Below are 24,559 nucleotides of genomic sequence, written 5' to 3' on the forward strand. Positions count from 1 at the left end.
CTGTTAAATCAGAAACTTGCGGGGTGGCCCAGAAACCCGTTTCACAAGCCCTGCAGGAGTTTCTGATGCAAAGTCCAGTTTGTGAGCCACCACCATAGGATTAATTAAAATCACTGTAGTGTAGTTCCTCTCCCAAGACTTAGTTATAATTAGAGCATGGCAGAGCTTTCCTCCTCCAAAGGAAATGTCAAAGGTCAGCAGGCCAAAGGGTGTCAGGAGGAGGTTCCAGGAGTTTAAGCCCCAGGTTACCACTACTCTTCCCCTTCACTTTGGGTTTAGGAATCTTGGTGATGGGCACCAACAGGGGGAGGGGAGAAAACTTCAGAAATAGATCTGATCCACCCCAGAGCCCAGGGGCAGTAGGCAACTTCCCGCTACTTAATCATTCCCAAGTAGACAAGCAACATCATTGGCAGTTATAATAAACCATACAGATCAAGAAAACCCACCAGACCTTCTCTCCAATGCAACTAAGATGCCATTAAACCTTCTTTACAGCTTCCCCAAGCTTGTGGCAATTTATGAGAGACCACGTAAAACTCAACAATAACGTATTAGTCAATATACAAGTTTAAACTTTAAAGCAAATGGTCTTAAACCACTAAAACTCTTGCCTATCACAGGAACATTTAAACAAGTTTTCCCCCTAAAATTAATTTTCAGCCCACTAAAAGAGACCAGTGATCTATTCTTGGGCAACATAGACCCCAATTTTTAATCGTGCACTCAGAATTTTTCCACTTCAAGAAAGAAGTCACTCATTCACAAAGCAATGATGTACTACTAAATGGCTGTTACTTTGTTTCCTAATGCTGTTCAAATTCCAAAAGATGAGATTCTGAAAAAGTAGTCACAGCACCAAAAGCCTACCACGGAAGATCTGGAAGTCAAAATGACCAGGAGAACCTTTCTGCACAAAATACACATGGCCATAATTAGCTTACGTCCACCAAGCCTTGCCTTCCGTTCTGAGGCAAAAGGGAAACTTGGGCACTATTTGCCTATATCATTACTAGTCACTTGATATTCAAGAAACCAGTCCTGTGTCTTCTGGGACAATTGTCCTCATTGGAAAGAAGGTAGTGCTGAATAATCAACATTGTTTTGCTCTGTCTTGGTTTGTAGAATCATATCCTTGTTGCTATTTTTTCAGCCTTACAACCTAGTGATCATAAATCTAGCTGCTTCCTTCTTTAGTGGCAATTAGCATTAGTCATAAGCCAAAAATGATTGCACATAAGAAGTAAAATAAATACAACCCTTCTTACCTTTCATGCCAAACTTGGAGTGTCTTGCCAACTTCAGCAGAAACAGCATTACCACCAGACAAAATCCCACTACAGATGCAATTATCACCACAGCATAGACCTAGAGAAAGGAAGGGGGGACCATTATGGCCTTGCTAATTAGTTTCCAATATCCAGGTGATGATGATGATGACAATTAATATTCATAGGATGCTTACTACCGTGTTTCCCCGAAAATAAAACATCCTCCGAAAATAAGACCTACTTACAGGTTTCCTTCTGAGTGAAATATAAGGCATCCCCCTAAAAATAAGGCCCCCCCTAGGCTCTGTCTCAGAATGCTATTGCTAAACATGAGAGATTTGGTCCACTGATTCTGAAAGAAATGGAGTCATAAGAAATTCACCAGGAAATTCAGGAATTGGATTGTTATGATGATGTTCCAGAAGATGATGACATGATTGTCATTGAATAAATGAGTAAATTCTTGATACTGTAGGATTCAGTTTGTCTGGTTTGTGTTGAGAACTACCGTACTACCGTACCGTATACAGGTAATAAATTTCCTTTATTTTCATTTAACAATAAATGTGTACCGTATTCTTCTTCATGGAAAAATAAGACATCCCCTGAATGAAAATAAGACTTAGCGCATCTTTGGGAGCAAAAATTAATATAAGACACTGTCTTATTTTCAGGGAAACAGGGTACCTTCTCTTCTAAGAACTGTATGTATATCAATTCACTTAATTCTCAACAAGCCTATGTGATGTATGTATTATTATTCCTATTTTTCAAATGAGAAAACAATTTAAAAGTTATAAAATGCATTTCTAATTGATATTATGTAGAGATATAGATATATATATGTAATTGATATTATGTAGAGACTGAGATACAATATTAGATATATTTATATCTCTTCCCATCTACCTACCTATCTATCTACCTGGAGAATAGAAGAACAAAACATGAATAAAAAATACTGATAATATTTGAAGTTGGTGAAAGATATGAGATTCATCTTACTGTTCTTGCAACTGTTGTGTGTTGTGTTGTGTTATGCATGTTTGAAAATGTTTATAATAAAAATATTTTTAAGTTGGCTATTGTTGCTCTTAGAAGTCAGTGTTCTCTGGAGCACTGAGTGGGCCTGGAAAGGAGCAAGATAGCACTGTGGGTGAGTTCTGTTGTGAAAGCTCATTAGGTTGCAGACTAATGATGTATATACTTCTTTATATGCATGATAGAGGTCAATTAAAAGTTGTTTATTTTTTATTTAAAAATGTAATTCCAAGATGTGGATTCTACAAGTTGAGAGAATAAATGCAGAGAGTAAATTCTATGTGAATCCTGTCTCACTGAGCTGGAGATCACAGAGGCACAAGTGCATGATGCTAACGAAATATACAATAACATTTTAGAAATAAAGATGGATGTATTTATGAGCTGTGTATCTCCTTCCATTCCTACTGCTCACCCCAAGGCCCTGCTACCAAGAAAAGTTTGATTCTCTACACCAGGATTGGCAAGCATTTGTTGTAAAGGCAGATGATTTCATTGTTGTAGCAAGATCTTAGATTAAGGCAGTGGTTCTCAAACAGGGAGAATCCTTCACTCATGGGACATTTGGAAGATTGGGGTTGGCACAACTATGGGAAAACATCTAGTAAGTTGAGGCCAGGGATGCTGCAAAACATCCTAAAGTACCTAGAACAGCATCCCAGTACCACAACAAAGATGTAGGCATCGACAATAACAAGGTCAATAGTGCCAATGTTGAGAAACTCTGCTCTACTGCTCTCTCCTCCTCTGCCATAAATGCTCAGTTTCCAAAAGGTGGCTGCTTGTCAGCCTAGTCTTGCAATAAGGATGAGGCTGGAAGAACTTTCTGCCAACACATGTGCTAAAGCAAGAATTAAAACTTTGTTGCTTTAAGCCACTAAGATCTGGGAATTCTTGTTACTGCAGCATAGCATAACCTAACTGATACATCCTTACAGTGAGAGGATTAAGAATGTGGGTTCTTCCTGAGTTTAAAATTTAGATTTACCATTTATTAGTTTCATGACTTCAAAATTACTTAATCTTTCAGAATCTTGTGATCTTCATGTATAAACAGGGAATATAATAATTCCACTTTACAAGTTGTAAATCCTCAGTTAGTTAATGCAGATAATGGGCCTGGAATAGTATCTATCTACAATAGATATTAAATGAATGTCAGCTATCATTTTTCCTGAGTTTATTGGGTGACATTGGTTAACTAAACCATACAGATTTTAAGGGTACAGCTCAGCAAAGCATCATCTCCACAGTGCATCTGCACCCATCATCCAGAGTAAAGTCTTTCTCTGTCCCCATTTATCCCCCTTTGCCCTCTTCCATCCATCCCCTGCCCTTTTCCCTCTGGTTACCACCATACTGTTGTCTGTGCCTTTGTGGTTTATATATAGTTTTGTTTGTTTGTTTGTTTGTCTGTTTGTTTTTGCTTAATCCCTTCACCTTTTTTCCTACCCAGCTTCCTATGTCAGCTATCATGATGATCATAATAATGGTAAAATAGATTTAGGAAAAATTAATAAACAGCCCAAGATCCCTTCGAAGCTTGGGATTTGAATGAAAGTAAGTCTGCTCAAGTATAAACCCTATAATTTATCCACTATATTCCCTCTCCTAATCATGTGGCTGGAAGGGAAGACAGGATAATAAAAACGATGGCTAATCCTCCACAACACCTTCTCTGGTGTCAGATGGGGACAGCATTAAATAAGTCACAAAGCACAGAGAAAAGCACATGCCAAGCACTTGGCAAAGGCATGATAATTCTCTTCTCTAGTACTTGAGCTGTGAGTGGCTCTCTCACAAAAAGCTTTTGCAAGTGTCTAAATATACACTAAACTCTCTCCACAGACTACATACAAACAACATGGTAATGATTTCTAAAAAGCTAGCTTTGGATCAACTTGTTCTGACCAAGATCATTTCCCTCGATTTGCTTAATTAGTTTGGATGTGTTTGTTCTTTGTTTTGTTTTGTTTATCTTTGTTTCTAACATTTTCATAGAAAAGAGATCACGGTATTTTAGCTCTAGGTTTCTCCACCCTATTAATACTTTCAGACTTCTGTGGGTAGAAGAATACCTAAAGAAACAAATTCAAACTCTAATTTACCAATAAAGAACCTGTGGTGGAGAAAGGTTGGAGGACTTAGCCCTGAGTCCCAGGACCTCTCTGAAGTCCCACAGTAGTCTCTTATCACTTTGGAAAGTACTTGAGTGGCCTTTAGGAGATCTGAGTCCTTATGTTTGCAGAACACTTTGCCTTTACCTATAAGAACTAAATCAGAGCCTTCACTTCCCCAAGTCTCTATTTCCTCATTTGTCCATGAGAATAAGAATATCTGCACTGCCTTCTCTGCATTATTAAAGAACACTTGATTCAACCTGCAGAAAAGGGGTATTACTGCTGAAAAGCAATTATTGAACTGCCAACAAATACTTAGACCTATTAAAACAGCTTTTAAATGTAAAGAGTACTTTAATAAACAAAGATTCTCTTGAAAATGAGAAGAACCATTTCCTCAAAAATGGTTTCATAAAAACAGAGTCAAAATGTACTGTGATTGTGTTGGGGGTAGTATGGTCTTTATATGGGGACACATAGGAGTGAGTTGGTTTGTTTGGGTGGTTGGGTTGAACGATGGTTGGGGTTTTGTGGCTTGACTGGCTGTCTGGTTGGTTCATTTTTACCTGAGGATATCTCTTAGCATAAAACAAGGAGTTGCCCTCCTCTGGAAATTCAGCAAGTTTCATGGGAGCACTTAGAACAAAAGTGAGGGTTTGGGGCTGTCTTCTAAGTTCTCTAACAACTTTAATTTTTGCATCAGCTCATGGCTCTGGAATTTTTCTTTTAATTGAGTAATCTCTTCTGTCCCTGTGATCATAGACTATATATTGTATATATATATATATATATATATATATATATATATATATATATATATTCTTATCCACACATAATTTTTAAATTTTCTTTTAAATTCTAAAAATATTGTCTTATACCCCTCATTCATATTCCCATGGGCCTCAGGTAGGGTCATAAATGTAGAGACTTAACACAGATTATTTTAACTGATCTTGCTTTCCAGTGACCCTCCTGTAGACAGTTCAAACATCACTAAGATATGCCAGTGAGGAACTTAAATTTATCATTTGGATTCAAAAGAGAAAACTGCAGTTGACATAATTTTTAGTAACTGGAATACCTACACACCTGTGGTCTTAACACATACTCTCAAATTCCTATGGGCACAAACAATTGTTTCAAATCAAAAATATTAAGTGGTTGCGAGTTAGAATAAAAACTGAAATGATTGCACAAGGCAGAAGGTAAAAGCATTCTACAGTTGACTTATCACAGCATTTGTCCTGCTGTTACAATGTAATGCATAGAATCATCAGTGGAAATGTGTGTGTGTGTGTGTGTGTGTGTGTGTGTGTGTGTGTCCATAGATTGGATGTGCATATTTTGAGCCTCCCATTCTCTCTGCCATAGCCCTCGTTTAAATACACATCATACCTTTGTATTATTGTACCAGACCCTAACTTATCACACCACTTCCAATCTCTCTGTTTGGCAACCCAGGCTATAGTATTCACATGAATCTAATCAGCCTAATTTTCATTGAGTGCCTCCTTGGTACCAGGAATTATTCTAGTGACTAGGGATACAGCTATGAAAAATACTGACCAGGTTGCCTACTGAGAATCTTACTAAAGAATCTAGGGAAAGGAAAAAGACATTAAACAAGCAAACAAATGAGCAAGCAAGGTAATTAAAGACAATAATAACTACATAGGGAAATGGCTGCCTGCTGGCCATCCTACATAAAGCCATGTGGTGACTTTGGGAAATGCATGCTTTATAGGGGGTACAGCAAATGCTAAGGCTGTGAGACAAGGGCAAACCTGGAGCATGCAAGAGATTATTTTTAAAAGACAGGTGGTTCCTAGCTGGTGTATCTCAATGGTTGAGCATCAACCCATAAACCAGGAGGTCATGGTTCAATTCCCGGTCAGGGCATATGCCTGGGTTGTGGGCTAGATCCCCAGTGTGGAGTGTACAGAAAGCAGCTGATCAGTGATTCTCTCTCATCATTGATGTTTCTATCTCTCTATCCTCTACCTTACTCTCTGAAATCTATTTTTAAAAAAATTTTTAATGGCAGGTGGTGAGCAGTAAGGGGATGTGGGAGATGAAGTCAGAAAGACAGAGACCAGCAAGGTATATAGAGGCCATGTTAGCCACTGTGAGGATTTGGGCTTTTATAATGTAAGTTTTTTTTTACAATGTATTGGGAAGACTCTGAGAATGATAATAAAAGAGTGATCTGATTTGTGCTTTTCAAGGTCACTCAGGTTGCTGTGTGGGGGCAGGAAGATGACAAGAGTGGGAGAGTAGGAAAGGTAGAAGGCGTGGCAGTCACCCAGGAATGAGCAATGGTGGCAAACTCCCTCTGTAAAGGGCCAAACAGTAAATATCTCCAGCTTTGCAAGCCTACAACTACACCTGGCATTCTAGCACAGCACAAAAGTGGCCACAGACCATACACCAATAGACATAACTACTTTTCAAGCAAACTTTATTTATGAACAGATATTTGAATTTCACAAAATTTTCATGTTACACATCATCCTTCTTTTGATTTTTTTTCAAACCACTTAAAAATGTAGAAACTATTCTTAGCCTGCAGACCTCATGGAAACAGGTCCTGAGCCAGAAGCTGGCCCGCAGGCCTTGGTTTGCCACCTCTCTCCTCCCCCCTACCCATCCAGGCCAAGATAGCCTGCAGCTGTGGCAGTGGACGTGGGAAGATATTTGGAGTTTATAAGGATGCACAGTTCACAGGACATGCAAAACTGGATTCTCACAACAAATGAAGAAAAGGGGGAAATGGGGGAAATTTGCTGGGTTTTTACCTGAGGCAGCTGACAGATCACCCAAACCCTGGAGCCCTGTGATCCTAGGGCTCTCACAATCCCCTTTCAATTGCCTCCCTCACTGTGCAGTAAATCTAACCACCTGGCACTGTGTTTCAAATCCTCATCACCTGGCACAGCCAACTTCTCCAATCTTGCCTCCAACTGCCACCCTTCACCAGCCTTACCTTGCAATCACCACTGTTTTCCAGTCTGCAGGCTCCTGTTCACACCCCCAAATCCCTTCCCTTCTGCTCCTCTCTGTCTAAACCCCAGGCATCCTGCACCAGCCATGGAGAAGGCCACCTGTCCTCAAAGACTCCTGGCTCTCCCAGCAGGAAGGAAAAGAGTGCCAGCCCCTCTACTTCTATTTCTCACACCACATAGCTCCACCTCTATTTGTCTGAGGCACTAGGATTCACATCTCAAGCCACTGACTGAACTTTAAGCTCAAAAACAAACAAGCAAATAAACAAAACAAAACAAAAAGACCACATATATATCCTTACATGTGGTAGGCACTGAAACTTTTATTAAAATATTTTAAGAAGATCAGTGTGGAGATGTGGAAGACAGAAATAATTATATATGTGCCTGTATGAAAAAAGCTGCTTTCTTGCTCTTTAATAATAACTTCTTAAAGGACAGGTATTTAAAACAGGAACCACTAGCAGTAAGTCAGAGGCTACCTTTGTCACTTCTCTTAAACTTTTCTATTATCCCTCCAGTAGTCAATGCCCTGTTTACATCTGAGCAATTAAAAGGTCTTGTTGAAAGACTTGCCTTGAAGCAGCTCCCAAAGTCTTCTTTTGGTTGATATATTTCATTTTAGACAAACATTTTTAAAACATTAAAAGTAAAGACAATATGCTAGCTACCTCCAACAGTAAGCATCCAACATGCTCAGAACCAGCCTAGGAAGCAACTACCTATCCCACTCACCGAGAGAGGCTCCCGCCCGGCTTTGTCAGCAACATCTGTGGAAGGAAACTCGTTACTTCTGTTCGTGGTGTCCCCGATGTCATTTGCTGCAGTCCCAAAATCTTAAATTGGAGAAAAGGGAAAGAGACAGAGAGTGAAGTTGTCATTAAGCTAACAGCAAACACCAAGCCACAGTATGACCTAAAACAAAGCCAGACAGATCACAAGATTCCAAACCACTGGCAGCCTGTCTGGGGAAGAACAGGACCCGACTGCTGGGTTAAATCCACTGCAGCACTGGGACTGCCCACTGCCAACTACATACTCAACCCAGATCTCTGCAACCTTGTTTTGGTGGTCAAATTCTAAACCTTGGTTAGGGTGTTTCTTTGCACATAAGACTACATGCCTTTTCTGATGAAGCACTTGGCATAAACACAAGAGAATCAATCATCTAGGAGTCACAGATTTATAGACATGGGAGAGTCTTTAAAGACCAAGTCTAACCATCAGTTTTGCAAATGAAAAATGTTCATTAACTAATCTAAGGTCAACTGGCAAGAAGCTGGCAGAACCTAGACCTGAACCAGACTGGAAACCAGCAGCACTGACCCCAAGGCAGATGCATCCTATTTGGGTAAGAAGCAGCCACTACAGATGAAATGTGGAATCAAACTGATATGGAACTTGGGTCACACATTAACTTTTTTGAAGAGTTATGAACCAATAATGTTTCTGTTTCAGAATTAATATACAGGGAACTGTGCCAACACAATCTTTAGAATTGTAACGATGCATTATCACATCAACATGTCTCAAAAGTAGTTGCCATCTTCTGAATCAATTTCAGAAAATTAATGGCTGATTTTTTTTGTATGAGCCAAAGTTTTTATTAGCAATATTGCATATAAAAGTCAGAAAATTTGGTAAACATAATGCAGACAATGTTCTGTATAAATATTTGGTGTTTTTTTGTTTTTTTTCCTAAATAGATATAGTGCCTTCAATTTGCATCCTGAAAAAACAAACTCATTAAGTCAGCCCCAGCTAAACTCTCTTGGTAGAATTTTTATGCAAGCCTTGGGGTAACCAATTTAAATTATATTTTTATTAGCAGTGTTCCTTTGAATATGAATGCAAATAACAAGAAAAGCATCTATTTTCTATCTGTCTGCTGTTTTGTTTTTTACTGTAAAACTATATGCTCACCATTTCCATTTTAAGTGTACTAAAATTTAATTTCAAAAACTAAGGGATATCATTTACTTGCTTATTTTTACCTCTTCATGTCATATCCAGCCACTCATGGCAAAATTAAATTATTAAAGTATCTATAGTTTAATATCATGGCACTTTGACCCAAAGACAAAGTGCTATCTGAGGCCAATGGAAAGATGACATTAATTCTTGAAATTACTGTAAAGGAGTCCAAAGCATAATTTTAAAATGTTAAATCATGATGAAAACATATTTCTTTGTGACACAATTTGAAATACTCTTCCTTTAAATCATATCAAGATAAATAAAAACAAAAATAAACAAATCATATGCACAAAAATCATCCAAACCAGAGCATGATTGAATTGTAGTTTAACATGTATAAAGCAGATAAAGAAAATATAATATCCTAGTTAAAATTAGCTTACATAATCATTTATAGAAAAAAATGTCAGTGTATATATAAAAATATAAAATTAAAGAAAAATATTTTATGAAATAAATGTATAAATACAATATTTTAATAAATCTAACTTTGAATCAATCTCAAACTTCAGCCAAGTCTTAAAATTTAGCCTGCACTTCCCCAAACAGAGGCCTCCTGGCCATGAAGGTGGTTTGAAAATCTGTGAAAGATGGATTTTCACACTTAGCAAAACATCCCTGGCATTTGACTAAACTGGTAAAGTACAGATGAGATGTGTGATTCAAAGTTAATATAGAGTACTTTTATGTTCCCCCCTCCCACATTCCTAAAAGAACCCCATTTTATTCAAGGGGCTCAAGGAAACTAATCTAAACTCCAGGGGTGGTTGTAGTCTGACAAGGGGTAATCTATCCTAATCATGGAGGCAAAAATGGTTCATGACCCAACTGGGTCTTGAATCTAATACAAGGAAGGTCAGATGGAGGTTTCTGGAAAAATTAGCTTTCTTCTAGAACCCTTTCAAAAACTCTTCCTTTTCTCAAATCAATGTGAACAACCATAGCCCCTTTGTTGGCTTCAGCTAATAACGTATGGCTGGGGCGGGGGTGTAGTGGGAGGGAGGGGTAATGGGGAAGGCATAACAAAGGAGGGTAGAGATGAAAAAAACTTGGGTCCCTGATGACATGATTAAGCTGCTGGTTTAATCCACCCTAAAGCATGCCCTACCTTTGAGGAGCCTGTCTGTGAGCCAAACTTCCTTATTATATAAGAAACGTAATTTTGAATTGGGTTTACTGTCATAACTAGAAACCGATACACCGCCGTTTTCTTGGTAGCCATGGCTTTTAAACAGGCAATTAGTTCCCAATTATGGAAACAAATTGTTGTAGCAGAATGGATTTACTACTTCCAAGAACAGAGCATGAGACAGAAATGCTATTTACAGGCACTGTAAATATCAAGGGAAAATAGTCATCAATATTAAATGATTTTGCCTGGTCAAAATGGCTCATTTGGTTTAGTGTTGTCCTGTGCACCAAAGGGTTGTTGGTTCGATTCCTGGTCAAGGCAAATGCCTGGGTTGCAGGTTTAATCCTACACATACAAGAAGCAACAATCAATGTTTCACTCTCTCTCTCCCCCCACCCTCTCTCCCTTCCTCTCTAAGTATGTCCTTGGGTAAGGATAAATATAGAGAGAAAAAGCCATTTTTTAGAAGTATTATTTTGGTCTTTGTACTACCTGAAATGTATATTTAACTGCACTTAAAGGTTTTCTATTAGCTGATTTATTTCACGCTAGACAAACAATTGGAAAAAATACAAAATAAAGACAATGTGATAGCTACCTTCATAAATTACATCGGGATAATTTGGGTCTGCACCTAAAAAGCAAAACAAAGCAAAAAAGTTGTAAGTATGCATTCAGAGTATAAAAATACTAACTTATTCCCACTAAAATGAGCCAAATGTTTATTGAAGATTTTATGACTGAATAAATTGTTTTATAAGACAGGTAAATAAAATCTGAAATTCTGTTTACTTTATGTTAACTCTGCTCCCCTCCCCAGGCCCACAACCTCCAACCCTCTAAAAAGGAAAAAAAAAAAAAAAATCAAGAGAAATCACAATTTACTTTAGCTGGAAAAACTCTGAGAGTCTGACAATCCAATCTTCAAAAGTACACAAGTTAGCCTATAATCTGTAACACAGTCTATTGTCCAGATTTCTGACACCTATCGCTGTGTGCCTTTCCTACCAAGTTTAACCGCAAAAGCCATTGGGTGATGTCTAAAATTTCTGGAATTTTCTGACTTCATCTTCCCAGATGTATGAGATGTACTGTCACTTACTTTTGTCCTCAGGAATAGCTAAATTCAGTGCAAGATTGTGAAACTCACAGAAAGACAATATGGGAGGAACAATGATGGGTTTTTTTTTTTATTGTTGCTTTATTTTCCCTCCCTAGCATACTGTACTACATCTGAGGAGGACCTGCTTGTCACAATAAAGAATTGCCTCTCAGGTACAAAGGTTTGGGAAGCCTGGCACATGGAGGATGCCCAGACCTAGCATTTATGCAGAAGAAGGGTCACATTACTCCAGCTGACCCCAGCTCATCAAGGATAGGATTTTGCTTCTGGCAACTGCTTAGTCAAGAGAACCTCCCAGGATGTTTACATTCCCATTGGGGGGTGGTTATTCACATCAATTTAAATGCAGACACAGGAAATAGTCACCACTTTCCTCTTTGACTTCTGGCAATGGTCAAATTCTAAAAATATCCTGCCATTTTTAAGTCTAATTTGTACCTGGTTTCTTTTATTTAGTTTAAATATGTCCGTCATATATTGTTCTATGCTAATGGTAGAAACCCCGGTTAGTGATATTCAGGACTGAAAGGTGACTTAGGCAAGGCAACAACTAGCTCTGAGGGGAAAAACCAACAGAAAGAGAATGAGTGAAAAATGAATGGGCAACATTGGACTTGAGTTATGCACCTGCAGTGGGGATTTGAGAAGGGTTAGGCTTCCCTGAATCCTAGCCTAGTAGTTCTCGTTGCATAAGAAGTCTCAAATCTAGGCAGCAGAGGTGGCATCAAGCCGGAAAGCTTCATGTTGGGAATCTCTGAAATAGAATATGGGAATCTGGGGACTCCATTCCACCCCGCTGGCATTCCAAACAAGCTGCAGACCACAATCTCCCTCCGCAGCTCACTCACGTGCAGAAGTGCCAAGCAAGAATGTTTGCCTGTCTGATGTTCAAGTTCTACTTTCTGAAGGGTTTGTTGAGCATCTCCAGGTCTACACTCACTTGCACTTAGGTTCTTACCTAAGGCGTGTTGCCTAGAACTATAGCAGGAAGACTAACAGGGCCCGAGGTCAGCTTGAAGCACTCTTGGGAAAAGAACAATGGAGACTGTACCACAGTCGCACATGCTCTCCCAACAAGCTCTGTATTAAACCTGCAATGTCTGCGCCCCCAAGAGAAGACCCATGTGGCATTTAGGTTTCTAAACATGGTCCATAAAATCACCTTCCTACACCTCCCAAATAATATCAAACCAGAGCACCCTATCATCTTCTTAATTTGATGCTAAACAACTTAAATGAGGATTTTTTAAAGAATTTCCATCTTCTAATCTCAGTTATTGTTCATGAGTAAATCTTATAACTTTATGTAAATCTTCAGGAGTAAATCTTTATGACTTTTAACCGTAAGACTGTACAGTTAAAGGAAAAAATAACATTTGTAGGAATAAAGAAATTTGTGGGAAGATAGGTAGCCTGACAGTAGGGTTCCCTTTCCATTCTGTTGCAAAGATAAAAAATAATGGTGGAGGCCAGAAAACACATCTGTTTCCCTCCTTTAAGCTTCTCTCTCTGATGCCCTAAAAAAATAAAATAAAAGAGAGAGAAAGAAAAAGAAAAGACTCTTCTTTCAATTCTATTTTGAGATTCTCTTTAGTGTGATCTTGAAAAGTATTTCAAAGAACTCAATATGATAAAGCCATAGCAAAAGGCCTGGTCTTTTCAAATGAACTGGCCTTTGTCAACAGTGTGTTCTAGCTCATAGTGGTTTGCCTTTTGATTCCAGATCCCTTTCCTCTCCCCTTTCTGAATGGCAGGCTGACCTCAGGGCCCAAAAATATTGGGGGTTCAGATGTCTGGGTTTCATTTCTGGCTGAGCCATGAACGTAGGCAGCATGGGGAGTGAGTCCGCTCACTTTTCCTGTACAAAGCGGTCTTCCCCATGACAGGAGCGGATAATAGCATTGGCTCTGGCAAGTCCTTGGGAGTTTCGGGAAGCATATTAATTAACATTAGTACTCTTGAGACATAAAGAGCTATTTAAGTATAAATCTTAATTAACATGATTAGTATGGGTTTATGGCCGAACCAGTCTTCACTGTTATTGAAGGCAGAAAGGCAGGTGGAACTTTCCTTTAACTCCCAGGACAAGAAATGGGGACTGACAAATGTCCTGGGGGGGCAAGTGGTAGGGGGCGGGAGGGTATTTTCTCAATGCCATACATTTGGAGGAATTTCCTTTCTCTACATTCTTTGGCCTAAGTACACCAGATCTAAATCTGCCGGTTTGAGGGTAATTCTAAGTGCTCTCCTTCATCCAGATGTCCTGAATTTCTTGATAAAACAGCACAAAGAAGCTGTGGGGAAAACTCTCCCAGTATTTATAGTTGGTTCCTGAGGCAAATTTTGCATAGGAGACAACAGCTCCTGAATGAGGAAGCATAAGTCACTAACTCCCACTGCGTGTGTGAATGAGCATTGTTGAGCTGTGACATTCTTCCTGAATGAGTAGGCCATGGAGACGCTCTTTATGTACTGCCTAAAGAATGGGAAGTTTCAAACCAAGGTATTTTATGGACTAGTGCCCTGGTTAGGTTTATTCCAAGTCTAAGTGTTTAGTCACTCGGGTAATGATTTCCATAGGAAAAAAAAAAATGTACTCTTAAACAAACAATCAACTCACGTTCATAGAGCTATCTGTCTGAATTTGGAAAGGTGTGCTGATTTGAAGATACTAGCAAAGTCTCCAGGATTCCCCCTCATGACACTCACAAGCATCATGCCATTAATTTTTGTTTAAAATTCTACTGAAAAGACACTCTCACCACTTCCAACTGCCAGGCAGCCTACATATACACTTTCATGTCATGAAGAGGATTTTTCTAGATGTGGGATTGAATTCCAATGACAGCCACATAGTGGATCAATTTCACCTCAGACAGGCTTATTTTTGGCCCGTAAGCTAAATAGGATCCAGTAGAATCTTTGGAGAATTCTCAGATAGCCGTACACTTTCTATGTGTATGCCTGCACTGCTCTTTCTACTTTTTACTTCACTCTCCCAAGCCTCCGTGAGCCATGCATTAAATGTATCCTACTTCTTGCCAAACCAAATTAAAATGCATCTCAGTGCAGCAATTATTCTATATTTTTATCATTATTACTATTGATATCCAAGAGGAGTCAGTGTGGATGCCTGACCAGTGACTTCCCCTGGGTTCTATGGGGCACCATGGCCAGTATTTCCATGCAACTCAAAAGTCAAAGCCATCAGGAATGTAACTACTTCCAACCAGTCTGTTCTCTTCCATGCTCATAGCTCACCCATTTCTGTTTTTGGGACTTTTTGTTTTTACTTCTGTTTTAATTTCTTCCAACACCCTTCATCCTCTAGCTCCAAATAGAGAACTCATTCTCTATTTGAGGACAGCAGCACTGAGGACAGCAGCACTGTCATGTTAATTCTCTGTGTGGCCATGCAAACCCACTCCACTATGAGCCCAGATTGCCTGCTTCCTTGTAAGCCAGGAAACTCACAATGTTTAAAAGAAGGGATCTCATCAAAACAACTAAGAAAATACAGCTAAGACATTTTATCAGAAATATTTATAAAAGCTAAACTTCATCAGTTACTATATGAGGACAGCAGAAATACGGAGCACATGTAAACTCAAACTTGACCTGTTGTCCTTAACTTGGAATGTACCTTTTAGACCAGTAAAGAAATGAATTGCATATATTTGCTATTTATTTTTCTTTCATTTTAAATGGGGAGGAAAGGGAAAGGAATCCATTCTATGCAAAGCCATTATCTGTATGCTCTGGCTCTGGCTACAAATCTTGTAAATACCCACAAAGATGCTATCACACAAGCCAAGTGAGGTCAAGCTCTAATTGGTCACACTGGTGTATGGCCTACGAGGGCCATTTATATCCACTGTCACTCTTGCCAAGTCTCTTTCATTTCCACTTTCATTTATTACTCCTTGAGAGCTGGTCCTTGAGTAAATACTTAAAGAGAAAAAATAAAATCAGTCTTTTCTAAAAGCAGATTTACATTTTAAAGACACTTATAATTCTGCACTTAGTTTTTATTTTTGATAAATAAATGGTTATTTGTTTTAAAGAGGATATTTTAGAGACTCCAAGCTATACTTGTGCCAGAAAACAATTCTCTTATCACTAGCTGAGTTAAAACAAACAGAAATAATTGATAAAAATGAGGCCACAGGGATAAGAGGAGGTAAGCTCTACCAAACACTGGCACCCTACAGAAGCATTCAAAACAAAATACATCAAAATCCCACCTAAAATAGAAGCTACTGGCTTTACATGGACAAAACTGTGCATATATCAAAGCACACAGGCCACTTCTAAAACTTTTACATGCCTGACCTTCACCCTGCACAAATTCACCTCCAACAGTTTCAAAAAGCAGTTGGTGAAATTCAAATAAAGTCTGCAGTTTAGTTAACAGTAATATACCAATGTCAGCTTCTTCGTTTTAGCAGATGTATTGCAGTGCTGCAAGATGTCAACGATAGTAAAAACTGGGTACAAGGTAGCTGGGAACTCTCCCTACTGAAAGCAACTTTTCTGTAAATCTAAAATTATTCACAAATAAAAAGTTTACTTAAGAATAAACCAAGAGCAGTTGTCCCAAGGCAGAGTCCCTGAGTTAACCTATGAAGCTGTAGTCCTTGTAACATACAAGGGAAAAAAACACACAGTAATCTAGAGATTTACTACAGCAAATGTAGCCAAACAGCTAAACTCAATTAAGAGGAAGAATTAATGGGAACGGCCGCTGCCAGGGCTGTCTGGGTAAGGCATCCAAACATTGTGTGTTTTACACACTCCTGGAAGGATGTTTGTAAATCACACTTATAGAATTCAAATCACAGTTTGGACACTAAGGAAACGTGTGCATTACATGGCTGCGTAATAAATTCCAGGATGGGAATGCTATTATGATTGAGAATTATGACATTCTCATTTTCTGTTTGTTGAAGGTGGCTTCTCCTGCATCACCTTTGTCCATGGGGCTGCCCTGCCAGCTACAGGAGTTTATGCTTCCCAAGCAGCCCCTGTTCTCATGGGCCTCCAAGTTCCTATTTTCCCTTCCTTTTGTTGAGCCATCTTTGTTGGCTTTGATTAACTCAGAACTATTATGGTGAGGAATTCAACTCATGTACACAGGTCCCAATATCCAAACACAAGCCTCAGCCTCCACAACAGCAACAGGTCTCTGGGCAACAATACCAAGCAAGCAAGAACACTCCTCTGAACCACAGAATCTGAAGCAGGTATAAGCATGACAACTATCCTTGGTGTTATCAGGGCTCACACTAAAATCCTGCTGCTGGCCCCAGAACCGACTCCTGATGCCAGCCACCCCTTTTCCCAACCCAAGCCACTGGTCAGACAGAAATTATCACTGGTCCTAGAAAAACAATTCAGGACCTGACCAAAAGGAGGCCTCCACTCAGTCAGTCCAGGTAAGCAAAACCTGTCAAGGCACTGGTTTCTCATCCATGGATCAGAAAGTGGGATCCTGAGTTCCAAATGGATAAGGGGCTAGAAAACACATCTTAATTTGTTCAGGAGCCAACCAAACACGTTCCTTCTGCTCATGGCTTTGCCACTGTCACTGCAAAATCTCATTAAACAGTTGGGAATAAAAATAATGTGTATATCAGATCATTGTTCAAACTTATTCATCCCCACCATCACCTTCTTGAGAGAAATAGGAGTTCCTACTCCTGGGTTGGCTTTGGCCCTGGGACTTGCTTTGACCAAGGGCATGTAGACCGAAGAGACCATGTGCCATTCCTGAACGTAGGCCTCGAGAAGCCTTGCACATGTCTAGTTGTCTTTTTGAACTCTATATTCGCCATAGGAAGCAGGGCTCCTGTGTAGGTATTGCTGTTTCACCCTGCACCCCGGAATAAAAACCCACGGGACGAAGCTGGGGGTCTTTTACAGACCCATGAGAATTACCAGGTAGTTCAAAATAATGAGACTAAATAATGTAAGCCACTGGGTTGAGGGGCGGGAGGGGAGGGGGGAGTGCGGGTTGTTTTACATGAATTTGTCCATAGTTGAATGGCAGACCCTGTCCTCTCTCCAGATGCAAAAGCATCAAGTACTTACCGTCATCACCAGGCCAGCCCATGAAGTGAGCAGAAATCTGTTTCTCATCCTTCCCATACTCATTCTTGGCAACTAATTTGTAGTCCCCATTGTTCATGTGAGTGGGATTATCCAGCTGGAGGCAGCCGTGGTACTCCGTGTGATTTGTAACATGGATTTTAGTACAGATGTATTTGGACTCATTCAGTATTGCCCGGTTATAGAACCACTGAAGCGCTGGTTTGGGGTTGCCTTTCACAGTGAATGGAATGCACCAGTGGTGGTCTGAGGTTGGAGATTCGAGAAATGTGATAGTTGGAGCAACTAAATTGAAAAAGAGAGAGTTAATAGCATCAGAAAGCTCACATTTTCCCCCGTTCCAGATTTCTGTGTTATCAATAGGGGGTTTTATTCAACCGTTGTTTGGTTTAAGAAGACATATGACCTTCAACCCTGGAATCCATCAATATTTTGTATCCTTATCAAGGTTGATTTAACTCCTTACAGAGAGCTTTAGAGAGACTCCTGCCCATGCTCAGCTAAAGATTCCATGCATCACAGTCATTTTCACATCTATTCAGTGTGGGAACCCGCATCAAACAGATCTTAGAGATTTCTGACTGGGGAAAGGGTTCAACTGAAGTTGACTTGGGTTTATGTGCCTTGATGTTATATAGATTGATCATCAAAACTTTGACAGTCATTATTGCAGTACTCCATTAAATAATACAAAAAAAAAAAGGACTGGAAATCTTGCCTGCAATCTTAATCTCACCTAAATTACTTAAAACAGATCAATGTTGCAAATATTCCTATTGATGCTGATTGATTTCACTGATTGTCAATAATAAATGCTCTTTAAAATAATCACATTTACTTATAATACAGGGTTTGGGGGACTATGTCAATGTTTTGATCCTTCCAATAGCTAAAGTCCTATCTAAACCTGGACAAACTAGAGATTATTTTAACATTAAATATAAAGAACTTTATGCTTCCAGGGAAATAAACATTATCAAGTAGCATATCTAAACAGTAATTATCCTAGGTGAAAGTATTAAAAACCCCTCATAGTTTATTTTAATGTCATCTGACTTTGATAATATATTCAAGGACTATAAACACTTTTGAGACCTACTAGCATTCTTTCTCAGATGAAGAAACCCAAGTCCAATTAGGGTAAATAATTTGGTCAAGGTTACCGATTGAGGCAGATCTGAAACAAGAATCCAGGTCTCCTGGTGCCCAATATAGAAACCCAGCTTCCTGGATGTATACTTCCTGAACTAAAGGGGTAGGGATTGGGGATGATAACTAATACACTCTGAGCAAGGTCACTGCAAAAATTAGCTCAGTTGTTAATATTCTTTATCACTTATTCCTCCTTCTCTTTATCTAAACTTTGATAGAAAAAGCTAATTCTTCAGACCATGGCTACCACATAGATATCAACCTAAATTGAGAACATTTTGAACTTTCATGTCCTTAGTTGTAGGTCTGTGTTGCAAACACAGGACCACAGTGGGGTAGGAATCATACTTTCCTCCCACCAGCCCAAGACCCCATGCCCAGGACACACTTACTCCTTCCACCAAGCTCAAAAGAGCTTTGAGTGAGGTGTTGATTTAAGGCTATAAAGTTGGAAACTTGTTGCAAATGTTTGGGGGTAACACTGACTTCAGGCTTCCAGGAAGGTCGAAATGATTAGAAATTTTAAGTCCGAGTCTACTGGGCTTAGTGCTAGTACTGCCAGTGACAAAGGATTATGGTTGGTAATTTCAGTCATTCACTCCAACCATCACATACTATAGGTTCTCTATGAATGAACGTTAATCAGTGTCTACATGTGTGCAGTGTGGATTTGTGCATACACATATCACCCATCATGTTTGTTCGTTTTTTGGTTTTTGTTTTGTTTTGTTTTGTTTTTGTGTGTGTGTGTGTGTTGTCGTGTTTTTTTGTGTTTTTTTGTGTGTTTTTTTTCAGAGTAAAATTTCACTAATTTGTACCATCCAGCTCAGGATTTGCAATGATGTGAACAGAATATGTGATTTTTGCTAAATATACATTCACATTGAGCATTACAATCTGGAATGCTAAGATAGGTGTTGTGTTATTTATTAATACTAGAAAATAATGCACATATGCTTAAGAGGTATCACTATCCTCTAACTTAGTTTCAACATATACAGAAATTTAAACAAATATAATAAAATATTTTTGCAGGTGATACTAATGTTCAATACTGAAGTAGGAATCCTCCAACCTTCTCATGGAAACTTGATGTCAAATTAATGAGGTGATATTGTAGCAACAGTACAAGGAGATGTTTGTGAATAGCCAGCCCCACACTTTAGGTATCAGAACTCTAACACTTTATATTGCTTTTATACAGAAAAAAAAAATTTAGAAACTATTTTATCAAAATTTAAACTAAAAGTTATAAACAAGAGGAGAATAACCAGCTCAAAATATGTTCTATCAAATGAAGACTGGGGAGGCACAGAGGACAAGCTTAAAATCAAAAAGAAGCTAAAGGGAAAGACAGCACATGAGCGATAGAGATTAGCAGAAATAGAATAAGTGAATGAGGCTGATAACATTTCTTAATTAAGTATGCACAGAACACGGCATACACTTTTTTTTAACTCACTTAAGCAGCACCCAGAGTGCCCCAACAACAAATGTAAGGGTGTCCACGATCATTTGCTAGTAAAAACACATGCTGGTCTGATTACGTACAATGCACAGTGAGGTTCACAGAATCTTGATCTTCTCCTACAAGATTTTCTGCCACACAAGAGATTTGCTTTCCACTGTCATCAGATGAAATGTTAGTTATCCTTAAGGAGCCCTGTGTGTGGCTTGTTTCATTCTACAAATGAATTAACAGACAAAGATAATCTTTGTTAGGACTGGTCCCAAAGTGACAAGATTTGGGGTTTCTTCCCCTAATTAGAGAAAATAATTGATAACATCAGAAAAGGTTTTCAGCCTAATGAAGCACAGGCAAAGGAGTAAATCAGACATTGTTCTATTTCTCTAGATGTCAATTGTTTAATATGTGAAATTGATTTAATCCTGAAATGCCTACCTACCTTCCTCCAAGGGAAAAGGAGAGTCACTCACCTTGCTTATGATGACACAAAAAGCTCACTAGAGACAAAGACTCTTGCCAGTCTATTGAGTTTACATAACTAAAATGCAAACCTGCATTAGTCTTTGTTAATTAAGAATAAATAGAAATTAAATGTACACCAACAATTCCTCATATGTCGTCCTATAAAATATTAAATGATCATCACCAGGTTAATAAAATCTCAAGTTCTGAAGTACTCTCATCTGTCTATGAACACAGAGCCAAAGACAAGTCTTACCATATGTTTGGAAACCAGATTACCGACATCCCAGTACAAACTCGGAACAGGATTGCCCTCAACCATGCAAGATAACGTGATAGACTTCCCTTCCTCCACAGTGAGGTTAGGTGCAGCCAAATTTGCTGATGGCAAACCTGAGCAATAAGAGAAATGGAGACATATATAACTAAATACATGATTAAAATCACAGCAATAAATTGAAAACTCTTCATGCTTTAAAATTAATGATTATTTACTTCCGAGACAGATATATGTTTATCTAAAAAAAGAGCCAGGTCAATAAGTTTTACAGATTTAATGTGAACCAAAAAATGTGCAGTAATAAGATTAGAAAGCAAATTTTACTCATTTCTTAAAAATAATATTTCAGAGTAACTTTATTTAAAAAAAAACAAAAAACACTAGTTTGTAAAGCTCTGTCTTCTACTTCTTTTTCTGTTCTACAGTTCCTAATGTAGTTTTTTTCCACAAAACAGGCATATATCTGGGGACCACCTTAGCTTCCCATCTTCCTCCCTCCACTTTTTAAAAATATATTTTTATTGATTTCAGAGGGGGAGAGAGAAATAGAAACATCAATGATGAAAGAGAATCATTTATCAGCTGCCTTCTACATGCCCCCTACAGGGGATCAAACCTGCCACCTGGGTATGTGCTCTGACTGGGAATCGAATCATAACCACCTGGTTCAAAGATAGATGCTCAACCATTGAGCCACACTGGCCAGGCTCCCTCCACTTTTTTATAGTCAAGAACAAAAAAGAGTGAAGGGCATATATATTTTGTTTAAATCCACGTTTTGCATTCAGTAATTCATAAATCTAACCTACTACCAGACTTCAATTTTGAAAGAGAACCCAACTATAGAAAGGAAATGTAGTTTCAAAGCATGTTTCAAAGCTATGTAAGTCATAGTTAAACATGATGGTTAAAATTGGTCATTCTATTTATGATATAATGAAAAGGTTAAATGGATCCTTATTCCAATGAAAAGTTCTTTTGTAGAAAAACCCAGAGAAAGTACTTTTATCTGATGAAATTTTGAACCTTATAAATATTTTTCAATATTTCAGGAGAGCATCATTTTAATACTTGTACATTTCAAATGCTAGCTTTCATGCATTGATGCTGCTGTCACTTCATTAAACAATCATGCCTATCAGGTGTTTGCATTGCTTTTAACCATATAGGAATCACAGTATTTTTCACATGTAGGCAGTCCCAGAGAGTGTAATAGTATATCAGATCCTGCCAGTCAAGCTAGTTCCTTGCTTGATATCAGAAACTCTGCTTGGGATTGCATTCACCCCAGCAGCTGGAACTATGATACATGATTAACTCGGGAGTAACCTACAGGTCAGAAAAGGCAATTCATCTTCAATGGCCATTATATTGCAATTAACCCACCCACCTAGCATTCTGTGACCCATCTGAGCTTCACAATGCTATGTATACACCCTTCCCTTATGATGCAGTCCTTAGTGACAAAGCCATGACTCTTTATTACTAATCCCAGACTGAAACAAGATTTATGCAGCGTGTCTCATGGTATTCCCACCAGTGGCAGAGGACTTCCCGACAAGTTCTGGCTTGCAGGGACTGGTGTGACTTTTTCAGAACTCTTCCTTTCTGTCGCATTCATAGAGAGCAATGTTGTGTCTTTCATGGGGTTTCCAAAGGCCCCTAATCCTCTGAGTTATACAGGGCAATGAAGTAAATAGGAGTGGTCAAGAGGCAGTGCAGTTAACAGGAATGAACTAATCAGGAGTCGGGAGCCCAAGACCCTAAATCTGACTCACACTGTGTGGCCTTGGGTGAGTCATTTCCTCTACCCACGTGTTTTCTTTAAATTTTTATAAAAATAAAATTCAGCTTTTCATTTAGAAGAACAAGCTCTAACTTCTTCTTGTTCTAATATTTGGTGACAACTTCCATAACAATTAAGCTTTCCAATTTATTAAGAAGTTGTCAAGGCAAGATATAAGAAAAGGGCTTACTTAGTAAAAAAAAAAAAAAAAAAAAAAAAAATCTCCTTGAAGTCAGTGGTATAATCTAGGTGACTTTTTAAAAACTATATATATTTTTAAAATCAAAATATATAGACACATAGTTTGAAGATTCTATAATTCTACAAAACTTGTTATGAAAAACATTCAGTCTACTTTGTGATAAGCAGTAGTCTCACCTCACCCATGTGGCACTATTTCCTATTCCCCATAGGCACTCATTTTATCACGTAAAGGTTCTTCTTTTGACATTGACCTCTACATTGATAAATGCCATGCCTATATTACTACTACTTGATTTCTCTGTGTTAGCATTATCTACTGATCTCTTGCTGTGGGAGACAAGATTCACTTTCACACAGAAGGCCAGCCCTCCCCACATGCCCCTAGCACATTCAACATACTCTGTCTTCATGCCCTTATATATGCTGTGAAGTTAGGTTGTCTAGATGTTAAGTTTATTATAAAAACATAAACCCTTACAAACAGCTGAACCATCATACATAATAGTTACATTTTATCAAATTTAAGTCAGCACTGATTAAAGGTTACAACACTGTTTTATGTACCACTAAGGAAGGGAAAATTAAGATGCCAACTCAACTATGATGCAATGCTTTCTCACCACTGAGATCTCCTAATTTGGATACTGAAACTTCTAGATATCCCGTCAAATTTTTTTCATCCTTTTTTTCCTATGTTCCATATTTTTGTGTATTTGTTCTATTTACAGGGAGATTTCTTCAGATTTACCTTTCCAATCTGCTTCTGAGGTTTTCATTCCTCTGTCCCATCTATTTATTATCATTCTTTTTATCCTGAATGGTGTTCTATTTTTATAGCACCCCGTTTTTCTTTTATAGATGCAATGTCTCTTCTGATCTCTGTGAGATATTAATGACCATTTCTCTTTGTTTTCTCTCCATATCAACTTTGTTTCTTGTAACTTTTCCTTCCTTTCTCTCTTTGATCATGTTGTGTGTATCTTTTATAAGATTTTCTCAAACAGTTGGTGATTCTTGGCCATTAATACATCCATAAGAATGAGGTATTAGAAGCATTGCATATTTATTCACTGTTGGCTTCATATAGGAAAATATTATTGGCCTTCTACTGGGTACTCTCTGATGTCAATATTATGAAATCATTTTGGGAAAGGATTGGTCAAATTATTCAAACAATGTTCTTTCCCTGTCCTCCTTGGGAAAGGAAGAAGGATGAAAATATCGGTATTCAGTATGTAAATCCATCATTTTCTTGTAGTTTTCACAGCCTCAACTCTAGCTGGAGACCCTGGTGACCTGCATTTTATGTTCTTTAGAGAATAAACCTGCTGAGTAGGGAGAGGTGCAGGCACCTAGGATGTATGGAACAAAAATGGGAATAACTGCTTCTTAATAGGCTTTCAACCAACCTCCTGTATTTGGCATTGCCTGAG

General features: G+C 38.5%; 1 protein-coding gene across 10 annotated transcripts in view; it reads right to left on the reverse strand.

Annotated features, from left to right (window-relative positions):
• Nucleotides 1-24,559, reverse strand: part of NTRK2 (neurotrophic receptor tyrosine kinase 2) — a 307,491-nt gene that overhangs the window by 233,472 nt on the left and 49,460 nt on the right. For all 10 annotated transcript variants that reach the window (XR_014796235.1, XM_084897976.1, XM_084897978.1 and 7 more), the window contains 6 exons: nt 21,113-21,249; nt 20,478-20,610; nt 17,757-18,059; nt 11,142-11,177; nt 8,170-8,270; nt 1,269-1,368 (listed from right to left, as the gene is read on the reverse strand). Coding sequence is in view for 9 of the 10 variants with exons in the window: in XM_084897976.1 (XP_084754102.1) it covers nt 1,269-1,368; nt 8,170-8,270; nt 11,142-11,177; nt 17,757-18,059; nt 20,478-20,610; nt 21,113-21,249 (810 nt within the window). In the remaining variant the exon portion in view is untranslated. The remainder of the gene's footprint in view (nt 1-1,268; nt 1,369-8,169; nt 8,271-11,141; nt 11,178-17,756; nt 18,060-20,477; nt 20,611-21,112; nt 21,250-24,559) is intronic.

Source organism: Pipistrellus hanaki, assembly GCF_964339955.1.
Source record: "Pipistrellus hanaki genome assembly, chromosome: 11".
Lineage (NCBI taxonomy): Eukaryota > Metazoa > Chordata > Mammalia > Chiroptera > Vespertilionidae > Pipistrellus > Pipistrellus hanaki.